At 30.3% G+C, this 13,069-nt stretch overlaps 1 protein-coding gene across 1 annotated transcript; it reads right to left on the reverse strand.

Moving 5' to 3' along the window:
* Positions 1 to 2,543: 2,543 nt before the first annotated feature.
* LOC106050713 (transcription initiation factor TFIID subunit 10-like) lies at positions 2,544 to 12,919 on the reverse strand. The gene is made up of 4 exons (XM_056008218.1): positions 12,736 to 12,919; positions 7,790 to 7,854; positions 7,380 to 7,491; positions 2,544 to 3,828 (listed from the first exon to the last, which is right to left on the reverse strand). The coding sequence occupies exons 1-4, from the start codon at positions 12,883 to 12,885 to the stop codon at positions 3,739 to 3,741; spliced, it is 417 nt and encodes a 138-aa protein (XP_055864193.1). The 5' UTR covers positions 12,886 to 12,919; the 3' UTR covers positions 2,544 to 3,738.
* Positions 12,920 to 13,069: the final 150 nt, after the last annotated feature.

Genomic DNA, 13,069 nt, shown 5'->3' on the forward strand with positions numbered 1-13,069 from the left:
GAAAATCTTATATGATACAGGTACAGACATTACTTGAAAAAAGAAGATGATTACGTCCTATGCGTCTTGCATTTAGTCATGCATATTAACCAATAACCTAAATTCTGCAAAGTCACTGGTCTTCCTGGCTAGCTCAGGCAACCCATTCCATGCTCTAATAGCGCTAGGGAAGAAAGAGCATTTGTACAGATTTGTCCTAGCACATGGAGCGAGGAATGTGCCTTTATCTTTGTGTCTTTCTGAGTATTTTATTAAATTTTGTATTTGAAGATTATGGTTCAGTGTTTTATGTATAATTGCTACTTTACTTTTAAGTCTTCTGTCCTGAAGGCTTTCTAAATTTAGTGATTTTACTAAAGGTGTTACTCTATAGTCAAATATGAATATTCTTTGTTATGAATCTCATTGCTCTATTTTGTGTCTGTTCCAGTTTCTTAATGTTTTCTTGAGTTGAGGGGTCCCAAACAGAGGATGCATTATATTCTATTATTAGCTTAACCAAGGTTAAATAACATTTTAGTTTTATGTTCTTATTTGATTTATATAAATTTCTTTTAATAAACCCTAAAGGTTTGTTTGATTTTTTGGTAGTTTCATCAATATGGGGATTCCATGACAGTTTTTCATTTATTACAACACCCAGGTATTTTGCGTTTTTAGTCTGTGTTACTGGTTTACCATGAATAAGATAAGTGGAATTAATTTGTTTTAGTTTTTTTTGTTACTCTTAATAACTGACATTTTTCTGGGTTGAAAGACATGCTGCAATTTGGAGCAATTCATATTTCAGAGTTAAAACTGTTAACTCTCATGAGACACTAGTTGTAGAAAAAAACAAACATCACTTTGCGAAATACTCATTTAATCAAATCAGTTGTGCTATCTTGTCATGTATTTTTAGAATGTATGGGGTTTAGTAGTCATTTAAATAACCCTTTTTTTTCTAATGACTTTTTGGTAAGTACATTGAGTAAGTAACACACAATAAAAGCACACTGTGAATAATGTACCAGTTGTTTTTAGATTTAGTCACTATACATTAAAAGTAAATGTTTCTAGAAATATACTTCTTTCCACAAAAACATAATTTAGATTTTTAAATACAACTATGCAATGTTTTTTTGTTTTGTTTTTTATTCATGATACTTATTGATCAGTAAAATAATTAAAAGCCTAGAAAATATATGACCTTTAGGTCTTAAAAAAAAAATACACTACAATTTTACATTTGAAAATTATTTTAAATAGATATAATTAACTACTTGTGATATTTTGGTTTATCTATATCACATCACCAATCATTAATAAGAAAAAAAAAAGGTCATATAAAACAAACATTTTTGTTTTAGGGAGCATTCATGTATACATAGATCAATAGCTCATTAATATTAATGCCTGGAGAATACAACAGGGTTAATTTGATGCGTGAATTGTATTTTGTGGGTAAGCCTAAGTTTTGAAAAGTATGTTTGCTTTAATGTTATTAATTATTATTAACCATCAAATGTAATGTGTGTATTAAGAACTATGATAAAGCCTTGTATGAGCAAAATCTACATCTGTGAATGCAATTAGTACAATCAAAGATTCCTTTTATTCACACCAAGTAAATCTTAAAGAAAGTTACTTTTCAAACTTTTGTAAAGGCATCCTAGTGTGACAGGACCAGTGCTCAAATTGTCCATTCACATTATTTAAAGGTCATATAAGTAAAAAGTAGTCAAATCCTATTTGTTGTAGGACATTAAAAAAAAACAAGTTGTGTTTTGTATAACTCTGAGCCTAAATTTGACATTCATTGAAACAAAAAATGCATTCTTCAAAAATCAACCCATGTAAAGGTTTTTATTATTAATTAAAGGCTTTAGCAGGAGGCGTGGTGACTGAGTGGTAAAGTGCTTGGCTTCTGAAGTGAGGTCCGAAACCTGGTGAGGACTGGGATTTTTTAATTTCGGGATTAATGGCTCTAATGGGTACCTGACACTAGTTGAGGAAAGTAAAGGCAGTTGGTCGTTGTGCTGGCCACATGACACCCTTGTTAACCGTAGGTCACAGAAACAGATGACCTTTACATCATCTGCCCTATAGATCATAAGGTCTGAAAAGGGACTTTACTTTTTCTTTTTAGGCTTTGACATAATAATAATTTATTTTTTGTTAGAATACAGCCCCACTTTCCATTATGCTTTGTGTACCTAATATAATAATGTCATACTTTTAGCAATTGGTAAATTAATGTTAAGTGTACAATTTATTTATTTTCTATTACAATAATAGAAAGGCAGCACTGTCCCTAATACACCAAGCAAGATGATTATAATTATTTGACACATCCACTTAAGGCTTAATCCTTCAAGGATTCGCTTACTCTACTCAACTCAAACATGACATTTAAAGCTATTCAAGTATTAAATCTATAGCTGTGAATGCAATTAGTTCAGTAAAAGATTTCTTTTACTCATCAATTAGTTACAGCAAGTAAATCTATTAGAATTTCACTCATATATTTCTCATATAAAAATAGCAACAGTACAACTACTATGTCAAATCAATCAATTTTTATTTACAAAAGAAGCAAAATAAAATTACCAGGAAAAGTTCCAAAAAGAAAACAAGAAAAGCTTCTTAAAATATTTAACATAATATATTTAAAATACCAGTCATTAAAAGAAAAATACTTGAATGAAATTCAAACCAAATATTCTTACTAAATGAGTTACTAGCAGAACTTTGATACAAATGTATGCATGGTAAAACATAGACAAATCTGACTTAATGAAAAAGTTTGTTTATTTTATCAAGGCAAAAAATGTAGAGCTTGTCATTTTCTTTTCTACAAAATTCAGCTATTTAATGTTTGTGCCAAAAAAAAAAAAAAAAAAAACAATATCTATACACAAACAGATGACAACTGTAATCCAATCTTATCCAATGATACACAGTGCCTAAGTTTTAATACAAATCTACCATATCAAAAGCAAGATGAGTGAAATCCAAAATATGCATAATACATCGTGTATCTAGAAGACATCAAATATTTACAGGACAATATATCTAATAACTTGTGCATTGTCATCTAATGCAAAACAATTTAGACAAAATGAAACTCAATTATATCAGTGCATTTGAAATCAAGTAGCCTTTTCACATTAACATAACAAACACACCTTTATTTTGAATCATTCACTGCCTTTACAAAGCTTCCAATATTTGACATTCCAATTCAAAATACATTGTTGCTACTCAGAATGTTACTATAAAGTGGTAAATATGATAGTTATCTTCTTTTTTTTTTTAGCCATCAAAATTAATTATAAAATTTCCAAAAAAAAAAAAAATTCTTGTAACAAAAGTATAATTTAAACTAACAGTATTGATACTTCAAAGTTGGTCAGATCTGGAATTTTCTTCTCTAAAAAAGAAGGCTATAAGAAAAAGATAATGGTACTTAAAATATCTACTGCATACAAAAAAAAACAACAACACATTATTTTCTTTCCAATTCTGACATTGTGGAATCTAATATAATTTAGAGCAAGCTATTTCACCTATCTAAACAAAAGCTTTTGTTCACATGTCCTTCTGATTAATTTAGTCAGTTTTAATGTTAACCATTGGGCTAACACAACAATTACCTTTGAAAATCCTTATTACTGTTTTGTGAGCATTTTATGCTTTAATTAATACTAATAAACAAATAAACAACATATGCTGCCTCTAAAAATGCTGGCTTGAAATTTATACAAAATAAATTGGTTTTTTGACATTGATTCCATACTCTGCAAGAGCAGGAGTCAGATCTTCCATTTGTAAAGTCATTTTCTTGTCCTGAAAAATAACAATTGAACATACATCAAATTAAGCTACCATCATAAAATCAGGTTTGGTTAAAGAGCTAAGAAAGTAAGAATATATATATACTATTTGTGTGCATTAAATCAGTAATTATGTTTTGTTTTTATTTTGGCCAGATGGTAAAATAAGATATCCAGTCAGAGCTAGAGCAAATACCTATATGTCTAGTAAATAGCTATTTACTGAAAATTTTGCAAAAACTTCTAAATAGCAAACCTATGTTATATTTTAATTTTACTTTTTTTTTCACCTTAAACTTTATTACTCATTAATGAATGAAAGTTGATTAGCATTTACTAACAGATATTATAAACTAATCTGTGTAACTTGTTTGTCGATGTAGAATATTTACATCTAAAGCTCTCAAAGGTAAAGTGCCATCTGGGTTGTATAGTAGGTAGATTTATGTCTTCATTTTTTCAGACCATCAACTGGATATCAGGCTCATGTTTTTAAAAGCCCCAATCAACTTGTGGTACTGGTATTCTATGGTACTTTGCTCACATAATATTTAAAATAACAATTAAATAATTTACTGATATTGTTTAATATTGATTATTAAAAATGAATAATTATTCCTGAAAAATGTGTTTCTTTTTATATAAATTTCTTAATAAACCCTTAAGCCTATGGCTCTACAGTAAGATCCTCAGGGCTCACAAAGACTTTTCTGCAAGGAAGAGTAGCAGGGAAAAGGAGAATTTGACAAAGGAATAGATTAGTCAGTCTATTGAAGAAGTTCCAATTCTGCCAAAAGACAAAAAGAATAGAGAGAGAAAGATGACTGACAGACTAGAAGACTTAAAGAAAAAAGTAAATTAATCAGAGGAATCATTGAGAACTTTTCATTTATTGTAAGATTTTAATTTTAACTCAAATCCCCATCTTTTGCAAAAATTCATTCATCAATGTTAGTTTTGTTTGTTTGTTTGAATAAACATGAAAAAAGTAAATACAATGTTTCAAGAAGTTTGTTTAGAAAATTTTAATCCATTTCAATGATCAGAATAGCTCTCCATGTATATACACTTATTTGTTTTTATTGACTTTTATCAGTGGCATTTCAAAGTCCATAACAAGGTTTATTTTTTTTTTTAAACTTTACCTATCCAGCACAGCTAGTGACTACTAAAAGAATATATACAATTTTAAAATTGCTTCTGCATAATCAACATGTGTAAAAATAATATTTTGATTAGTAGTTAACCAACTAGCTCCTACCGTTGTAGAATGCAGTGTCAACGGCTAAGCTGTAGGTTGTGTATGGACACTAACTGAAGTTTCTTAAAACTTTCCTATAAGAAGATCTCACCTTGTCTCATTTAGAATGAGAGTGTGGTGACTCTTTTTTTTTTAGGTGAAAACCAGATTTGTATAGCTTTTTACTATGCCTGTAGTCCGTGTTTTTTTCTAAAGGTACTAAAAGTATATATTTCTTTAACTCAATGAGTGCAGAGCGTCTATCCCATAGACGATCTGTCTGCCCCTAAACGCACGGAACGTCTATCCCATAGACGTTCTTACCCTACCTTTGTTTCGTTGCATTTTTAAATTAAAATTTTTAACTAACAACAGTGAAACTATTTTTACTTTTTAAAAGAGTTCTTCATCCTTTGTTTACATAGAAATTAGAAGCTTTTGGCTTTATTTAGACATTTATTTATTACTTTTTTTACAATGTAAAAAAACGTCGCCATGACTACGCTAGTCCAAGACACACCCACAATGTTGACTACTGAAGAAACTTTATAATTATTCTAAAATTTATCACAAATAAATAGTAATAATGAAGAATTTGATCTAGATATGTAGATTAGATCCAGGTAGGTCTAAATTTAGCGTATTTATATCTATATTATTAGTATTTAGATCTAAATCTATTATTATCAGTAGGCTAGGTGCTAGATCTAAGCTTTTATCTCTAGACTTGGACTCTAGATCTAGATATATCTCTAGATCTAAATAAATAAAAAGGAAGGAAATGGTAGATCTACATCAAATAATCATCCACTGTGGGCATTTTTTCCCCATGTTCTTTTTTTTTTTAGTATTGTTTATCTGTAAAAATCTACAACATCATGCTATGCTTGTCCAAGACACACCCACAATGTTTACTACTGAAGAAGCTTTATTATTGTTTTATTTATACTTCTATGAATTGTAATAATGAAGATCTTGATCAAGATTTAGCATAGGATGAAGCAGACTTGGACATTATTAGCATTTAGATTTAGATCTAGTATTGCCTTATATGCTTAGGCCTTAGCCGTAGACTAGGGCTAGGTCTTGAATGTAGATCAAGGTTGATTAGATCAATGCTTTTATCTTTACACCTTTGTAGATTCCTATAGATCTAAGCCTAAGATAAATGAAAACAACAGAAATGGCAGATCTAAATCCAATATTCATCCACCATGCTGGGCCTTTTCTTGGTATATTTTCTAGCAATTTTTTTTAGTATTGTTTTTTTGGTAAAAATCATCACCATCACTATACTGGTTCAAGTTGCACTCCAAAAGGTTTACTACTAAATAAAAGTAAAATATAAAACTATTCTAGATCCATAATTTATCACAAAGGAACAGTAATAATGATCTATTAGATGTCTAAATCTTAGGTAAAATGAATTAGGATTTTTATTGTCCTTCATCTAGTTAGAGATTTAGGCTTTGATCTCTCGCTAGCCTATGTCTTGCACTGGTCTAGTATTAGAATGAAAGATGTTCTAGGCAAATAAAAAGAAGACAAATCTAGATCTATATCCCATTGATTCAAATGTACATAATATTTGAGTGCATTTGGTTGATAGATTTAGTACTGGTATCTATTGTTATTGGTAGTAATGAAAAGCGCAATAATTTTCACTTTTTTTTTCGGACTAAAAAACCAGGTAAAAATAATAAAATAATCAATGATTCATCATCTTTTATTGACTGTTTTATCACATTTCTTTTTAAAAATCTGTAAATAGTCTAAATATGCTGTTTCAACAGCAATACAAAGAACAAAATCTAAATTTAGGTCTCAAAAGTTCTAAAGTTGGCATCCATTTTTTTTTCTGAGTGTCATATTATTTAGATTATAATTTGTATCTTATATTTAAATAGAAAGATGTTTACATTTTCACATTCTCCATTCATTTAACTTTACTTTGATACCAAATATGTTACTATAGCATCATTGGTACTTAAACAATAAATTTTTGTTTTAGCCATGTTTGGAACATTTTCTTTTTTTTTTTTTTAAAGTAGCATTTTTTTAAAAAAACAACAACACTGCAGTCAATGAGTTAAACTAGATCTATATATTGTTCTATTTTTTTCAAACTGTTTATTTATTTATTTGTATTAGATCTAATATTTGTTGTTTTTTTGTTTGTTTTTTTAAAGAATATTGTTCTTTGCTTAGGGTATGTTAAGGATTTTTAAATCTGAGCTAGTGGGGTAAACAACTTTAGCAAAATGGTTGTAATAGATCTTTATATTTTCTTCAGATCATTAAGACAAGAGTATCTACCAACTTACCTTCCCCTGTTTTTTAGCACTCTGTCCTGAGGCTCTCATTTTAGAATGTTGCAGTGCATCATTGGCTATATCAGAGATGAACTTTTGAGCAGCAAGAGAGATTAATCTTGTTCTGTTAGAAAAAAAAATATATATATAATTATAAATCTATGTAAGTTATTTTTAAAGTGCTTTGTCTTCAGAGTGCATGTTGTTGTTTTTTTGTGATAAATAATATTTATAAGAGTGTTTTTTTTTGTTCCAAATTAAAAAAAAAAAAATGGAAAGCACAATAATGACTGTATTTATAACTTGGTTGAGGAAAAGTGTATAATGATTAATGTGTCATTATAAATGTGCCAGTATGACTGCCAGTTAAAATTGTTACAACACTTAAGCCTCAACACTAGATCTGTATTCTAGAAGCTTACATTCTTGGGTCACTAGAATCAAAGCCTGCTCTATTTAAATAATAGCCGGTGACTGAATCTGGTATCTGAAAATATAAAAAATTAGTTTAATAAAAAAAAAGCATCTTACTACACACTGCATGTGTTTAATTAAATCTAATCAAGCATAAAAACAAAATACCTAGCCATTTGTCATCTTAAATCTACCTTAATAATAAAAACATACAATAATATCCCATCAAAAGATATAATTCCTGACTTGATTGAACGCAATTATTGTACAAAACATTAACTTAGGACACATTCATATTATTATCAAGAACAAACAAATTCAATTATAACTTTAGACAGATCTGTATTATACACTCTTACATCTTGTCTATGGTAAAAAAAACAACAATAAAATATCCAGGCCCAGTTATTGCACTGGCTGATATCACAGGACCTTTAGAGATCAAGAATATCTAGACCTAAATCTACAAATTCTTGGCCCTGATGATTTACTCACTGATATAATCACTAATTCTTCTACTTACTGTAGGAAGTTCCTACTTTTCTGGTACATAGAATAGCTAAGTCATTTTCATGGAAAATTAGGGATTATCTTTAGATCAGTGTGATTATCATAAAATGAGTTTTTACAGAGAACACAAAACATCTGTTGTATGAAAGCGTATGTGTGTGTGTGTGAAGAAAATTACTCCAGTTTGAAATGTAAAGATTGTAGTTAATCATAATATTATATGTAGAACTATTTAGAACAACTAGATCTAGATCTACGAGTAGGCCTCTATTCTAAATAAAAAATTAACAAGAAAATATAACAAAAAAAGAAATAAAAAAAGCTTATATTTGCAACAGTTGTATCAATTAGTTTGGATCAGACATGTAATTAAATTTGTAATAGAACTTAGACTAACAATAAAAATACATTTATAAAAGAAAGGGGGGGGGGGGGGGAAGACCTGAACTTGAACTCATGTCTCAAGCCAACATTGTAACCACTCTGCTAGTGAAGTTCTTATAAACATAGAAGATTGTATAGTTATGTTGTTTCTATAGTCCAGTGTTTCTCAAACTGTGTGCCGCCGAAGATTTGCAGATGTGCCGCGGGAGTTTTCAGAACGCCATACGTGCAGCGTTACACAGGTCTGCCTAATATTAAATTTGTATTTTACGTTGCGACGATATCCCCACTTGTAACGACCACTAGTAGTAGTCCGCACTCTCCCATTTTCTCTGCCCTGCAAAATCGGATCGCTCCATTTGGATGGAAGGGTGTTAGTCATTCAGGTTATGAAATTTTCCCCTATACTTATATTATTATAATGATTAAAATGTAGGCTGCATAAGCAGACGCACTACAATTTTTGAATTGGTAACGATAATAATAAGCGATGCGTTTCATGTACATTTTTTAGGTGTATGCTAATAAGAGCAAGTTATCACTAAGTGTTATTCATTGTTATCCATGGAGAAATATGTTAGCAAGAATGAAACTGCGAAAGAGTTAAATGAAAAGCAAGGAACCAAACGAAGGTACAAAGAAGATTACATCGGATATAGTAATGGACTTGAAGATGCTCTATTGTCTTTCTGTATGATCTGTAATGCAACTCTGTCGAATGAGGCGCTTGTTCCAAGCAAATTGATGAGACACTTGGAAACAAAACACCCAGCTGTAAAAGCGCAACCAAAGGAATACTTTGAAAACATCAGGGCCCAACAAAATAAACAAGCTAAGAAACTTACGAACTACCTAAAGCTGCCAGAAAAGGGATTGGTTGCAAGTTATAAGGTTGCTCAGTTATTAGCAAATTGAAAGAACGTGCACACTGAGGCAGAATCTGTCATCGCACAAGCTTTAGCAATAGTTGTTGAAACTATTCTAGGACCTGATGCCGTCGAAAAAGTTAAGAAAGTTCCTTTGTCAAATGATACTATCTTGCGCAGAATTGAAGACTTATCATCAGATCTTCAAGATCAAATCTGCTAACACTTCGACATGACTGACGATAAAGTGTCTCTGCCGTGTTCTCTTCAAGTTGATGAATCCACTGACGCTAGTGGCAAAGCCCAGCTGCTAGCTTTTATTCGGTTCCTAAAGGAGGACAAATGTGTCAACGAATTCTTATTTTGCAAAGACTTACCAACTACGGCCAAAGGCAAAGATATTTTTAAGTGGTGAACGAAAACATTTTGCTCTTCAAACTACAGTGGAAAAACTGTGTCAGCGTTTGCACCGATGGCTATCCTTCCATGCAGGGAAATAGAAAGGGATTCGTCACTCTTGTGCGTCAAGGAAATCCCCCAATGTATTAGCTGTTCACTGTATGATCCACAGAGAAGCTTGTGCCTTCAAATCTTTGCCGAAAGATTTGATGTCTGTTCTGGATCAAATGATTGAAGTTGTAAACTTCATCAAATCTTGATCGCTTGCATCCCAATTTTTCTCTCAGCCCTGTGAAGCTATGGATTCAGACTACAAATGCCTCCTGTATCACAACAACGTTCGTTGGCTCTCCTGGGGGAAAGTGTTAAAGCATGTGGTCCAACTTAAGGCTGAGCTGATTTCATTCTTGGAGGCTGAAAAAAAAAAGACTTTGGATTTTCTATTCATGACAAGATTAGGTGGGTTAAGGTGACATTTCTCTCTGATTTATTAGACAAATTAAATTCATTGAATTTAAGTCTTCAAAGACCATCACTGCATCCTCAAAACTGAAGTCATCTGGTGAAAAATTGTCTTTGTGGCAAAGTAAGATCTCAAAAGGAGTCTTTGACCGCTTTCCTACTTACAATAAATGTGCTTCAACTAAAAAAATCACTCCCGAAATTCTGTACTCTTTGACACACCTGGAGTCAGCATTGCAGCATTACTTTCCAACAGTTGGAAATCTTGAATATGGATGGGTCAGCTATCCATTTGGAAACAATGAAGCTACAAATCTTACAACCGAAGAGAGAAGAGCAGCTCATTGATTTAAAAAATGATGCAGTTCTTAAGTCAAATTTTGTGGAGAAGAGTCTAAACATGTTTTGGATTTCAATCAACAAGTTATATCCTGCAATCTTCATGGTTTTGTGAATTTGGATTTTCAGTACTGACTGAAATCAAGTCTAAGAAAAGAGAGAGACTTCTTACAATAGACGATGAAATGCGAGTTTGTCTATCAACTTTTGAGCCTAGATTAGATCGCATTAGCTCTCAAAAACAAGTACACTTTTCATATCGAATGTAATACTTAAAAACAAGTCAAATAATTTATCATTTTATTATACAACAACTGCGAAATTTTTGTAGTTTTTTTTACTGTGCCGGCAGACAAAAAAGTTTGAGAAACACTGCTATAGTCTCATCATATTTCATGTTTGTATTCACTAAGACTCAGAAGACAACCTATTGAGGGGACTAATTTAGCTTATACCACTACTTCAGTCTAGTACAATTTCTTTCCTTTCTTCGATATACCAAACAAAATAATTGATAACCAATATATAGCTAATTAACTAATTGGTTAATTTTTTATTGATTCTTGTGTTGTCAGGTAATAGAAATAAGTGTGCAAATTTTCAAATTGATCCCAGATTGAGTGTTGGAGAAATAACATGTATGTATATATATATATATGTAAAAATTGTTTACCAGATAGAGCGAGTTGATATAAGCTTTGTAGAAATGACAAAAAAATTGTTGCAGCGAATATATCAATCAAAAGTGTGCGTGCGTGGGAGGATGTATACTACCAATCTTAATAAAACTTGGCATAAATGTTCCTCTGTAACTAACTCAACTAACTGGAACAGTAACGGCTAACCTATGTAAAGTAGCCCTAATTGCTAATACAAGCTTAAGACCCTTCAAAAAACACTCCCACATAGAAATCAAAACTGTTTGACCAATCTTGTAAGACTTGGCATAAATTTTCCTTGGATACTAACTCAAATAACTGGAACAGTAAAGTAGCCCTAATGGCCCTCAAAAAAAAGTTGCCCAACTCTATCAACTCTACGAAAGTATTAGTAAGTATTAGTACTATTACTATTTCATGAATCTAGATTCTAGATCTAGGTCATATAGTGATATAGCCATGCCCATGTTTACATGAGACAAGACCGAAATAACAAAATATAATATATATATATATATAGATCTAGTAAATCTAGATAGATATCTAGAATTTAGCTAGACTCTAGACAAATAACAAATCTACAAAAAAAAAAACAACTTGATTACCTAGATTCTAAACTAAAATATTAAAGTAAAGAAATTTAGTAATAAAAGTCGATTATCTAATATTATTATATAATATTAGATCTAGTTATATTAATTATCTAACTTAATTTAATCTAAGATTTTTAATTTTAAACTTATTAATTTAAAATGATTTAAATTTAAGTCTTTTTTAAGACGTCACTTTAATTAAGTCTTAATAAAGATTAGAATTTAGATTAGTAAATTATTATAAATACAATTAGAATCTACTTGAATAAAGTTGAATTAGATCTAGATCTAGTATCTAGATCTATAGATTACTTAAACTTAAGTCACTATCAATCTGTTTATCATGATTATAAATAAATCATTTTATGATTTTAAAGTTAACTCATTAACTGTTAATGATTAACTCATATTCATTAACATTACTATTTCACTATTACACTTTATAACTTTATTACAGTTACAGTATTTACAGTAACTCTATTTTACATTTAATTTGATTTAATCAATCAATGACAATGATGATTCAGTTATTTCATTTTCAGTAAGTTAGTAACTTAACATTAACTAAGACGTCTCAGATCGTCTTATTAACTCTTAACATAAGTCATAATGATAAATAAAAAATAATAACATTGTTACATTTTTTAGTCTAAGACAGTAATAAAGTTTTACCGAGAACGAAGAGATTCTAAATTCTAATGTACTCTAGATAATAATCATAATATAGATCTAAAATATATACCGTAGGAGCATAATCTTCTAATTGTAAAACGAAGTCGCCAAGAGGAACTCCTGCGGATTTATCCTGCGGCACCTGACTATCAAGAGAAATCTGACTTTGTAAAATGAACTGAGGTTTGCTAGAATCATCTGCATTGGATGCCATGTTCATGATGTTGATACAGATCTATTTATGTTAGTCTTTAAAAACATAGATAAGTAATTAAAAGTGAAACGAAGTTATTTTTTTAAATAAAGATCTAGATCTATATAATTTAGGGCTAGATCTAGAATCTAGATGTAGACCTAATTAACCCTAATATTATAGACTATATAAATCTATATTAACAAAGCAA

Source organism: Biomphalaria glabrata, chromosome 13, assembly GCF_947242115.1.
Source record: "Biomphalaria glabrata chromosome 13, xgBioGlab47.1, whole genome shotgun sequence".
Classification (NCBI taxonomy): domain Eukaryota; kingdom Metazoa; phylum Mollusca; class Gastropoda; family Planorbidae; genus Biomphalaria; species Biomphalaria glabrata.

Coding starts and splice junctions, on each gene's coding strand:
- LOC106050713 (XM_056008218.1), bottom strand. CDS start 12,885: ATGAACATGGCATCCAATGCAGATGATTCTAGCAAACCTCAGTTCATT. Junction 7,855..12,735: donor TAGAAGATTATGCTCCTACG/GTATATATTTTA, acceptor TTATATTTTCAG/ATACCAGATTCAGTCACCGG. Junction 7,492..7,789: donor GATTCTAGTGACCCAAGAAT/GTAAGCTTCTAG, acceptor TTTTTCTAACAG/AACAAGATTAATCTCTCTTG.